The 13308-nt window shown below is 38.9% G+C and overlaps 1 protein-coding gene across 2 annotated transcripts in view; it reads right to left on the bottom strand.

The window, feature by feature from the left end:
* Positions 1-13308, bottom strand: part of tcf12 (transcription factor 12) — a 161811-nt gene that overhangs the window by 56161 nt on the left and 92342 nt on the right. For both annotated transcript variants that reach the window (XM_051652619.1, XM_051652628.1), the window contains exon 6: positions 6720-6781. In XM_051652619.1, coding sequence (XP_051508579.1) covers positions 6720-6781 — 62 coding nt within the window. The remainder of the gene's footprint in view (positions 1-6719; positions 6782-13308) is intronic.

Below are 13308 nucleotides of genomic sequence, written 5' to 3'. Positions count from 1 at the left end.
TTTTGACAGTACAAGGTTAAAGATTGCAATGGTAGGGCATTTCTAAATATACTGCTAAGCAACACCAAGCAATGAGTAAATTCACATATTATTTTGGGATGTACAGTATAATGTAAAATGTTTTGAATTGTTCAAATAAAGCCGCCACTTTCTGCAGAGGCATGTGCACACTTGCTGCACTTGGGAGCTGAAGGGTACAGTGTTAAGTTTATTGATGAAATTACTGCCAAAAGTGTTATCGTTGACAAAATCAAAAAAACCTTTCATAAACGACAACAAAGATAAAATGAAAAGACGCATCATGACGATAATTAAATGATTTTAAAACAATGTTGATGAAAATATGACGAGGAAAATATTAACAATGTCTCAAGGAGGGAAAAAAATGGATGGAAATGATCCAGTCATAGTATGTTGGGGATGGCCCACTTCAGCTGAAAGAACATTGGTAAACATAACCGCTCACTCAAACACACATTGCACAACTGCCATAACAATGTGTTGCATGTATAACTATAAGCAGTTTATAAAATATGGAAAAATACAAATACATGGTCTCTAAAGCATGAAGAATATAAAGTGACTTCTAAAAAGTAGTCAATACTTCAGTAAACTCCTGAGATCAGAGCATGACTGCAGTGTGCATTTTCCATTTCCCTTTTTGTTTTGTAACTAGTAGCACTTAATAAACATGCAAATATATATATATATATATATATATATATATATATATATATATATATATATATATATATATATATATATATCCAAATCGTTTTCATAAAAATTGATGTCCACATATGTGGACAGTGGGACTAAGTTGTGAAATTTTAAATAATACCAAGCTATATCAAGTCAGAATTGTATAAAATTGTATATTATGTTTTGAGGAGTGTTGGTTATTCATGTTTTTGAGATATTCCAGACATTACATTAGAAATTAGCATAATTAATTCTGATACAAAGTAATGGTCAGCATCATCCAATCACTGCCAACCATGTTAAAATAAAATTCTAAATTCTAAATTCTAAATCAAGTACTGATTACCATTGTCCCATGTCTGCCAAACATGTCGAGTAGTCCAAACATCATCTGAAACTGAACTTTTTATATGAAGTTTGGATTAAATGCACTTAGCAAGATATAGAAAAGATATAGGATGCTCTCTTGCTCCCTATTCAGTGAATGACTTAACCTCCAGTGTGCTGTCTGTCTGCACTGGTCTTAGAACAGTTTGAAATGCACCTTATTTTCATCCTAACTCCATATAAAACCTCTGAAAGCAAAAACATTTTTCTCAATGTGATAATGCACAGTAAATATAGGATTTCTAATGAAATACTAGCACTATTGTACACTATAGTGATCATTGTGTTTAACAGCGTGCATGTAAAAATGGCATATCGGATGAAACTAGAGACTCTGATCTTTTGACTCAAACAGGTTTCAATGTAAAAACTTAATTAGGTTTCTAACAAGATATACTGTAGTTTTGTTGGTGTTCCTCCCAAAGCCAAACTCTGCTGTGATCGGCGCCATGTTGTTTTGGCACATGACTCTGTACATTGACAGTTTAACCCTTTACTGACAGCCCAGAGTCTTCTGAACAGAGATCAGTCGGTTTAAATTAATTTAAATTATGCTTTGCGTATAGCGAAGCCAAAACACAATGTCCGTGCAGAATGATGCGGGGGTCGCACGAGGGTATACTCATTATATGCTATTATTGTAGGAGTTTAGATTTTCACAACATAGTTTTCACATGGTAATAAGTGTGTACATTTCATAGTTTTACATTTTATAAATGGTCTGTTTGGTTTGTTAAAGTCTGACAGAGTAATTTCACAAATTATTGTTAACTAAAATGTGATTTTCGTTGACTAAAATTTATATAATCACATGAAGAAATATTGTCTAAATTCAAAGGACATTTTCATCAAAAGGCAAAAACTGACCAAAAAAAAAAAAACTGTTAAAATGTATACTGAAAGGATAATTGGAAAGTACTTCAAAAGCTCTGTATGGTACAGTAATAGGGCATTCTGGTGGCCACAAACACATATAGACAAGGATTAGTATACGCATGCAAAGTTTTGCATTTGGATTAAGGCCATGTATGCATTTTCTGCCAATTATGACATTCTGTAAGTGAAATGCAAGCAGCAGCACCCCTATTGGTTTGATTCACTGAGCCTTTGTTTATGGTGGTCGCCAACCCTTCAGTTCTAAATAAATCCATTGTTTTTGTTGCTGTACTACTAGTTAAAAGAAGCAGCCAATGAGATGCTTCACAGTCAGAGAGATATAGGGGCCACAGCTGGTTCAGACAGTTTGCATATTTAACTCATACAGTTTCATATCAGGTTCAAATGATGCAATAATGCCTTGCTGAGAGAGAGGTTTAGCCTGCAAATGATGACAAACCTCATAAAAAGATGAGCTGTTTGGCTTTGGGAAAAATCCTGTAACCGCTTTCCATCACCACCAAACACTTGATAGATTACTAGTGCCGATATTTCCATTTTTGCGCTCGGTGAACAAATAAGGCCTTTTATTAGGTTCCGCAATGCTCAACTTTGGAAGCAGACTGGGTTATTAAGCGCCTGATTCGCGTATTAAAAACACTGCTTTGCCGATAATCTTTGCACCTGATAGTCATCTGTTTATACACACGCGGTGGACGTATTAACAGTCAGGTTCAGAATACTGATGTAGCCGCCCTGCAGCCCGCATTCTTCCCACATTCACTCAGGAACCGAACGGCTTTTTCGCTCTTCCTGTTTTTCTTCAGTGACTAGACAAACTGAGACTCTGCCAGCCTCTGATCTGTGCAGCTGCAGGCCAGCATAAATTCCCCAGTTCCCACACAAAATGTCTGAACTGGCATTCCCTTTCAGAAAGCTCTTTTATGAATGAGCGAATGCACCGGAGAGCCGGCCGTGTTTTCATTTGTTATGACTAGCACCATTCACTGCTGGCAAACCGCTTTTAAAGGTGTCCTTAAATGGGCGTAGGGCTCGGAGGGGTGAGGTTATTAAAGGGTCGTTAGGGTCGAGGGCTGTGTTGACCTCACACTTAAGCTTGAGAGACAGCCTTCCTTTAATGTCGACTCTCAGCGGTGGCATCTAAATTTAAAGCCAAGACCCTGCACGCTAACTAAACCCTTTTGCAAATAACCATAAGGCATAGCACTATTATGCAATGCAGTCTATAGAAGACTGTAAAAGAGGCTATTTCTTGGTGCCCAAGTATGTATAACAACAAGATGTAAACAGAGCAATGGAGCAAGCAAAAGACAAAAAAAAAAAAAATCTTAAATATTGAGGAAAAAGTGTGGGGGGTCTCCAAGTATGCTTTCTGAGTGACTGACGTCAACTGTGTCAGAGAGACTGAGCAGAGAGAGAGAGAGAGAGAGAGAGAGAGAGAGAGAGAGAGAGAGAGAGAGAGAGAGAGAGAGAGAGAGAGAGAGAGAGGTGGTGTGCTCACACAATCCTGTCTTTGTTTGGAACATCTGTGTGGCTGAGGGAGGGGAACAGTGCTGGGCTCAGTGACCCTGCTTTAATGGAAGTGCTGAAAGTCATGTTTCTGTGTGTTAAAGGTCTGCTCCCTACTCATAACACACACACAAACACTCCCTCTTATCACATACTGGTGTCATATCAAAGGCAATTAAAAAGCATTCACATTGAAAGCATTCAGACACTGGAAACCACTCGTTGACCTTCCATGATGTAAAAACTGACTGGAAACTAGAGAGAAGGTTCCCACACCTTTTGACCAATACATTTCCATGAACTTTTCCAACTGTCTGGGATAAGGGGTTTAAAAAAACGTATAGAGATTGGAGTCATGGAAAGCAATTTGTTCCAATGAAGTATTACAGCACATAACTAGAAAACATTTATATTCAGTAAAGAAATTTCCATGACTTTCCAAATTTTTAATCAGAGTAATCCTGACAAGCCATTGTTAAGTTGAATGAACTAAAGACATTCAAGTAAACTGGACAAAAGATCTCTGAGTAAATGCAAACCATTTGAAACTGTTAGAATTACATATTTTTTTTACCTAAACGATGAAATTACATAACTTCAATACATTCTTTTAATTAACTTTTAATTAGCAATTATTATATGCATTACAGCATGGTATATGCAAAGAATTATAATGAAACACAACAATTTGCTCATCATCAGAAGTAAAACACAAACTTAACATACTTGTCCTCCTTAAACTATGCTCAAGCTCCACTCTTCCCCACAATCTCAACATAACGGACATTAAAAACGAACTAGTCTCCTCCTGCATCTTTTTTAGTGTATCTGACAAGTTCATTTCTTCTGTGATGAATCATATGCTAAGTAGGGAAGTAGATTCACATACACTACTTTTCAAAAGTTTTAGAACACAAAAGACATTTTTGTTTTTGAAAGAAATTGATGCTTCTTTTCACCAAGGATGCATAAAATTGATAATAAAATAAAACAAGGTCAAAGCCATTAGTAATGTTGCAAGTTATTATTAAAAAGTCCCATTTTCAGCAGCCATAGCTCCAGTCTACTAAGAATATACTGTAAAATTTTGGCATTAAAAATGGTCAAAAAGAAACATTTATTTAATTATTATAATATTATTATTTAATTTGTTTTATTATTTAAATTTTTCCAGATGAAGCTGAATATGTAGGCTACATTAACTGAATATTTTTTTAAGTATGATTTCCCTTGTATTTTTTAAATTAATATCTGCTGAAACAGAATTTTTCGTTTATGCTGGTTTCATTTTTCGTCCGTGCATGTACAACAACAATATTCTGAAGGCGCGAGGTGTCAAACAATTGTGAAATGTCAAGCACACATTTTAAAGTGAATATTAAATACAAATACAAACATTAAAAGAAATTAGAATAATTCAATATAGCCTACAAACAGGTGAAAGCTCCGTAAGTCTTCAGGAAGTTAAGTTACACTCGAGGCTGATTTTGTGCACATGTATTTTAATTTAGATCACATTATTATTTAGCTAAAGAAATGTAATTTGAACAATTAGAGAAATGCAGTGGAATAAATAGCAAGAGCGAGCCTCTAGCTTTTCCAAAAGAAAATAGCGGGAAAAAGAACGAGCATGTTTTAATTTCTCAGAATCACATGTGGAGGAATATTCTGAATAGATGTACACTATGGATCATTTACACTTTTTTTGGGAATAAAAGATTAACCAGATGATCACCATAATCGGTGATGTGGATGTAAATATGGTCAACTTTAAGACACGGACAGATGAGCTCCGCTGTAAAATCATCGCTTCAGGTCAGCAATTCAACATCCTACTCATGTTGGCTTATGAATACATGGGAATACTTACTTGTGAATCATGTGAAACATTAACATAGACATTTCAAGAAGTGGAAAATGTAGATGATACGGTGTCTGAGTTAATGTTACTCTTGACAAGCTCAGATTTCTGAGACACGTACAGACTGCAAACAGAGTCAAAACCGCGGACATCTGATTTGAACTCATCAACAATCATGCCAGACTCCAAATCACTGAGATCACATTTTTTCCCCATTCTGATGGTTGATGTGAACATTAACTGAATCTCCTGACCCATATCTGCATGTTTTATGCATTACACTGCTGACACACGATTGGCTGATTAGATAATCGCATGGATGATTGTTGGTGCCAGACGGGCTGGTCTGAGTATTTCTGTAACTGCTGATCTCCTGGGATTTTGACACATAACAGTCTCTAGAATTTACTATGAATGGTGCCAAAAACAAAAAACATACAGTGAGTGGCAATTCTGCGGATGGAAACGCCTTGTTGATGAGAGAGGTCAACAGAGAATGGCCAGACAGGTTTGAACTGACAAAGTCTACGGTAACTCAGATAACCACTCTGTACAATTGTGGTGAGAAGAATATAATCTCAGAATGCTATTCTGAGATGCGGGTTGGCGCTGTTTTGGCAGCACGAGGGGAACCTACACAATATTAAGCAGGTGGTTTTAATGCTGTGGCTGATCGGTGTATAGTCTGTACACTTATAAGCGCTCTGCTCTCTGTCTTCTACCAAACACAGTGTGTGATGATCATGATGCAGTGTTTTCAGTGTACGAGCAGATGGATTCACACATTCATTTTGAAGCACGCAGCACCTGCAAATGTATTTATTTATTTTAATTGCAGCTTTTTGCGGTTCAATAATCACACTAGGAAATATTGCAATTTTAATTTGATTGTGTATTCAAACATTCATTTTCATCCCAAATTCTGGATGTCCATTCGTTACATTCCGCATTTTGTAGCTAATGCCATTTTTAATGACTGGATTCCATGATTCCCATCCGTGTTTTCCGCATCGCGGAAATCATTGGGTCCTACATATTATAACCGCGGCATAAGCGAACTCCTGTTGTTGCATTATTAAAAATTAATTCACATCCGTAAAGGCTGCATCACCATGCTTTTTGTACATGTAAAAAAAAATAAAAAAATAAAACATTTTAATCGACAGTTTATTATTTTAAATATTTTCCAGGACAAATAATTATTTTCCAGGACATATAGGTATTTTCATCATTTTCCATGACTTTTCCATGACTGGAAAACTGCATTGCAAAATTCCAAGTTTTCCAGGACAGGAACCCTGGCATATACTGTATGTATATATATTAGAAAATATCATAATACATGTTCATTTCTAGCAGTTACCTGGCATCCAGAGCCGCCTGGTTCTCTCCCATAGCCAGAGAACTGAGCCCTCTCTGATTTGCCTGTGGATAAACAGAGACAAACAATAAGAACACCACCATAAACATTCTCTATAAAAGCATATGGCCTCATTATGTCATCTTTTTGAATGTATCCATACCTGAAATAAATACAGCTTTCAAGGAAGTGTGAAAAAAAAAAATAAAAAAAATAAAAAAAAAAAACGGATTTTTAAAAATACATTTTATATAATGGTGAAGGTCAGTTAGGCCTGACTTATTTCTGTACGGTTTATTTCATCAATAAGATGTGATTTATTACGTTGTATAATTTCTCTAGCTTTTTATCAGTGAAGGCATCTTTGACAGTAAACTTGAGGTTTAGTCAGGTCTTAGTCAGTGGTACTAATCCATCTCTTTTCCTTTTTTCTCTCAGAGAAACAGCCAGCGAGCTTACAACGGGTGAACAAAAAATGCACAGCCATATGAATCGTGCATTTTACAATATCTAAACTCAGCAGTTTCAATCTCTCTGCAAAAAGACTGGAGATGGAAAATGATGAACAACTCTAAAACATCATATATTATACTTGTCAGACTTTCAAACATTAGAACAAACACAGCAATGAAGCTAAATTCTGTTTACTCCAGGGAAAAAGTAAATATTTTTTTACTTAAACTTGTATGGTGAAAATATTCGCGCTACACCTTTAGCCCATCGTGCAAGCTTTGAGTGGAGGAAGAACCCCACTGGGTTCGGTTCTGCCGCGCTCAGGTGTACGAGGCCACGTGTTTGTGAGCGTGAGTTTCAGTGTTGGCGTAGCCTCCTGAAACGCCGTGGTAATCAGGTACAGTGGTTTAACTGAAAATGCTTCTTCCCTTGTGGTGTAAACTGATCTAAAAGGACATGACATAACATTTCAGGGTTTGCTTTGCAGCAAAGGAAGAGCAAGTACAGTTGTGGGTAAACTGTGTTCCCTCCCTCTTAGTCACCACAAAAGAATAAAACATCTGTCTTTCAGAGACTTTATCCTATCCTAACTTCCTGGGCTGCAACTCAACTAGGCTTATGTATCTGGGTTTGTGGCATACACACATAAACAACACACACACACGCAAGCACGCACGTCTTTTCTACACAGATGCACTCGTGTCCAGCATTGAAATATTCATTTACAGCATGTGTTTTGTCACACACTCTCTGTCCGTGCTGAATAATTTATAAGACCGCGTTGTTGTTTTGGATCCTGGCAGAGCTCGAAGCAGTACTCATGAAAAACATCCTCCCTCGTTCTGGGTCTCTTCGATGCAGCGAGCAGCTCTACGCATGGTTTGGCATGCTCTTCTGCAGCATAACCCAGCCATGCATTGCAACACATCGAGGGACCTTAATGCGATCAGCGACATAACCCCTAAGGTGGCGTGCATGCATGGCCAACCAGCGCTAACAGCAACAGTGCAGCCAAACAAAGAGATGCAGCTATTCATCTGACTGCATGCATACACCTACGTATATACTGTTAGAGTCATAAATTATGACATAGACGTCAATGAGCTTTTAATGTTGTTACAATGGCATCTTCAAGTCGCCCACATATCACTATAAAAGAAAAAAAATTAATTGGCTTTATGTGGCAGAAAATGTTCAAAATAATTAAGGGGGGGGGGGGAGAGATTTTACAAATAAACTAATAAGGATGGGAAAGCTGACAAAGAAAAGTGTGGAAAAAAAAATGAACTGAATGAGAGGAACAGAAAAATTAAGAATGACTCTGAGAGCTGTGGAGGAAGAGACGACCCATGGGGGCCTGATATTCAGGGAAAGATTGAAAGAGAGAGTGTGATGAAAAATGATTGGGCTGCATGCATCCAAAAGGTGCAGAAAGGCAAAGAGAAGGGGAAAAAAGGCTCTCAGAATGTTAAAATTCACTAATGTAAGACAGCTCTTCTACTGCTATAGCAATTTGTTTAAGTGTTACTGGTGAGTGTTTGTGCCAAGCAGGCTGCTGGCTGCAGCGCTGATGCTTGAGGAAGAAGTGCCAGCTAGCGCAGCTGTGAGGCCACTGCCCCCACCCTCAAACACACACACACACACACACACACACACACACACCTTCCTTTCTTCTAGTCCCTGAGCCAAGAGACTCTTGGAGAACAGGGTTTGTTCCAATACCTAGTGAGCTGCCTCACTTACTACTGCCTACATAGGCAGCTGCCTTCTAAGGCAGTATCCTAACAAATATGGAAACTCTTAAAGGAATAGTTCACCTAAAAACAAAATTTTCTCATAATTTACTCACCCTCATGCCATCCCAGATGTGTATGACTTTCTGTCTTCTGCTGAACTCAAATTAAGATTTTTAGAAGAATATCTCAGCTCTGTTGATCCATTCAATGCAAGTGAATGGTGACCAGAACTTTGAAACTCCAAAAAGGACATAAAGGCAGCATAAAAGTAACCCATACGACTCCAGTGGTTTAATCAATGTCTTCAGAAGCGATAAGATAGATGTTTGGTTTAGAAACATATCAATATTTAAATCCTTTTTTGACTATAAATTAACAATTGTTGCTTCAGTTGGTCAGGACTAGGCTCAGCAATGTTATGCAGCAATAAAATGAAGTCATCTGACTTCTTGAATGTACTGGATGACCAGGTTATCCCATCAATGGACTTTTTCTTCCCTGACTGCACGGGCATATTCCAGGATGACAATGCCAAGATTCATCGGGCTCAAATTGTGGAAGAGTGGTTCAGGGAGCATGAGGAATCATTTTCACACATGAACTGGCCACCACAGAGTCCTGACCTTAACCCAATTAAAAGTCTTTGGGATGTGCTAGAGAAGAATTTATGGAATGGTTCGACTCTCCCGTCATCAATACAAGATTTTTCCCCTTTCTCACCCAATTTGGAAAGCCCAATTCCCAGTGCGCTTTTAAGTCCTCGTGGTGGCGTAGTGATTTGCCTCAATCCAAGTGGCCGAGGATGAATCCCAGTTGCCTCCGCGTCTGAGACCATCAACCCACGCATTTTATCACGTGGCTTGAGCGCATTGCCATGGAGACATAGCGCGTGTGGAGGCTTCACTTCCACTGCGGCATCCGTGCTCAACTCACCACGCGCCCCACCGAGAACAAACCACATTATTGCGACCACGAGGAGGTTACCCCATGTGACTCTACCCACCCTAGCAACCGGGCCAATTTGGTTGCTTAGGAGACCTGGCTGGAGTCACTCAGCACGCCCTGGGATTCGAACTAGTGAACTAGCAAACTCCAGGGGTGGTAGCCAGCGTCTTTACCACTGAGCTACCCAGGCCCCGTTTTTTATTTTTTTTTATTTGTAACATCCTCTTGCAGAATTCCCTCTCTAACGTGATTCAAGCAATGTAGAGAACTAGCATAAATCCTCATGAAACTGGACACCTCACATTTCATACAGATTTGATGGGCTGCTGATAAATACATTTCTGATGATGATATCATAACGCGGGCTGCAAAAGATTGCTCGAGGGCCGCATGCGGCCCGCAGGCCAAGTGTTGAGTAGCTCTGGTCTATTCTATTCTATATAGGTGCACTGCTGGCAACTTTTTAGTCTTGTTTTCTGTCACTTTTTTCTGTGTGTGTTTTTGTGCAATTGTGTTTGCTTTGGCAATAGTGAATATGTTTACACGCACACCAGTTCACTGATTTGTACCAAAAATCTGCTTCTTAATAAAAAAACAACAATGTAATTATGTAAGTTTTTATTGACATCATCTGATTTTCCTCTGCTGTTGATGCCAAAGTGTAAACAGACGTGCTCAATAATTGCACACATTTGAAAAGCTGGTAAAAAAGAATTACTGTTTTTATATGTAACACGAAACAGGGACCGTAATGGGCAAAAATGTACATCTGCCAATCGATTTGTGCTTAAACTGTTTACGACCGTATCCTGATAAAAGAACACCATTTAAGGTGTTTACATGACCTTACACATTGTCGGCTTAATAAGGATAATAAGTGTAAGAATGTGCATGTAAATGTGCCTATTGTATGCAAAACAACCATGAAAAAACAGTACATTGAAAGAGAAATTTAATTGAGAAAAAAATAGAAAGAGAAAGAGAGAGAGAGAGAGAGAGAGAGAGAGGTTCAAAGGTTGAGAAGTGAAGTAGAACATGCGAGACAGAAGGTGAGAGGAGGAAAGAGAACATAAAAGAGAGTGAGTCTGTGAATGTGAGAGGAAGTGACAAGGAAAACATGTGTGAGAGAAGGGGAACTGGGGGAAATATCTCCAGAAATGAACTTGAAGAAGTGGGCGTAGAGGTTGATGATTAGCCACGTCCTCTACAGCCCTCCTCCTTCTCTCCTCCTATCTCATATGACTCTCCTCCTCCTCTTCACTACTGCTGAAGCAATGACAGACGGGGGAAAGGGGGTTGGAGGGGGTCTGATCGATACTCGCCTCACTTCTCCTGGCCTCCCCTCTCTGCTAGCCTACCCCTGCACCATGACACATCATACATTATAGAAGCGGGATCTGACTACTGATGATGAATGTTCCGGCCTCACTGGACTTTAAGGGAAGGGGTGGTGCTGACACGGGGGACGGAGCAAACACTACCACACAGGGAAGCACAGGAGCAGTGAGGCGTGTGGAGGTTAGCCATCGTGCTATAGGTTATCAATGCCCCTGTTGGCTCACAGCTAATGAGCATTCTAGTCACACAATCTAACAAACAGTTGATTGGGGAACGTGAAGGAAAACATAATGTTAACAAAAAACGGGTGCAACAGAAGGAAACTGATGAGCTTACAAAGTCTGATGAGATAATGGTATGTCAGGTCCTTCAGGAAAACTATAGAATCACTGAAGATTAACTTTGATGTGTGTAATTTTTTCAATGTTAAAATTCTTTCCATTATCTTAGCTTACTATGCAGTCAACTATAGTAACTAAAGTAAGTTACTTAACTTACTTAACTAAAGTAAGCCTTTTTTAGGTTTATTTCTTCTAAAAGTGTAAAACTGGCTATGTGATGATATATAAAATTTCCTTGTTTGAGCGGCCTGTCAAGCCAGACAACATTAGCTGCTTTTCTACTATCGGGTCAGTGCGAGCCAGGGCTATCAACTGGCCAATAGCCTCAGACCTCGAGCTGCGAGACTAAAATCGATCTGCATTCCCACCATCGGGCCAAAAGCCCCGCAGCGTTGCCCTAAATCCCGCCCTTAATACGCCGCCCTGGTGCCAACATCACACACCCCACCTATTTCACAAGCAAGAGGGAAACTCAAGCTGAGATATCAGACTCTGGAGACTATCTAGTCCTCGAAATTAACATGAATTTGTACTTTGTACGCAGTTTTTTTTTTTTTATTTCTGTACCACTGTGCGCTGGAAAGACAACTTGGCATGTTCAGCAACAATATATGCCTTTTCATCAACCCAAATATTCAGAAGAGCCCTGATTTTGTCTGCTGACAGTACTGATGATTCTCCATTGATCTGTTGAGGTAAGCTGGTAACTAGATATGAAAGATTGGGAAATTAGTATCTTGGTGCTGAAACCAATGACCTGACTTAATGAAACTCTGCCTTTGACATTGACCCTGCCTCAATCCCCAGTTGAATGAAGCCCCAGAAGTGGGAACGCAACTTCTGGAATAGGATGGTCCAAGCTTCTTGGATAATTTGCCACAGTTCTTCTATCTACTTAGGCTGTCTCGATTGCTTCGGTCCCTTCATGTAATCCCAGACTGACTCGATGTTCAGTGGGGGGCTCTGTTGAGGTCATGCCATCTGTTGCAGGGCTCCCTGTTCTTCTATTCTAATCTTTTCTATTTGCACAAGGAATGTTTGGGAGTCGAACATTTATATTTCCCAATTGACAACCTAAAGATGAAGATATAAATAACCATCTTAAGACAAATATTTTTGTGAAACATCTTATGTGCCTAAAGGCCACTATACACTGTAGGATTTTTACAGTCCTTTAAGATTGTTACCTGTCAGACTGTACGATGTGAACGCATTGAGTTCGCCATGGCACACTGTGCGACATTATGTCACACTGTATGATACACATTGGTGGTCCCAATAGTCCTGATCAGTGAACATGATCGTTAATATATTTGAAGTATATAAATCGTTAATAAGGAATAGAAGTGAAATGGAGAGATTTGCCCAGAGGAGCGGTTTTTTTTTTTTGTAAAGTCAGGGCATCAGCATTTCCGTTGCTCCAACACCACTCCATCACAAGTCAAATAGGACTTTAATAAGACATCCTGATCACAAATACACAAAATTACAAATGTTGAGAATGAACGCCAGTGGGGGAGGTAGCCTACGGTAATAATTAGCTACCACAAGCAAAGATTCATTATGGAAAAAAGAAGACTTGTGGCCCAAAAAATGACAAAGTTCTGCATTCACATAGGGAAAACAAAAAGGGTGGGTTATAGTATGTCTTTCACCTCTTTTAGATTAGTAACCTATAGACAACGCAAAATTTCGAAAATGCATGTAGGCTAATAATATATCACACCTGCAAATTCCCTATGGATAATGCACAAACATGACATAGATTTCTATTATTAC

Source organism: Myxocyprinus asiaticus, chromosome 2 (assembly GCF_019703515.2).
Source record: "Myxocyprinus asiaticus isolate MX2 ecotype Aquarium Trade chromosome 2, UBuf_Myxa_2, whole genome shotgun sequence".
Lineage (NCBI taxonomy): Eukaryota > Metazoa > Chordata > Actinopteri > Cypriniformes > Catostomidae > Myxocyprinus > Myxocyprinus asiaticus.
The sequence above is the reverse complement of the archived record's forward strand: the minus strand, read 5'-3'. Positions and strand labels throughout refer to the sequence as shown.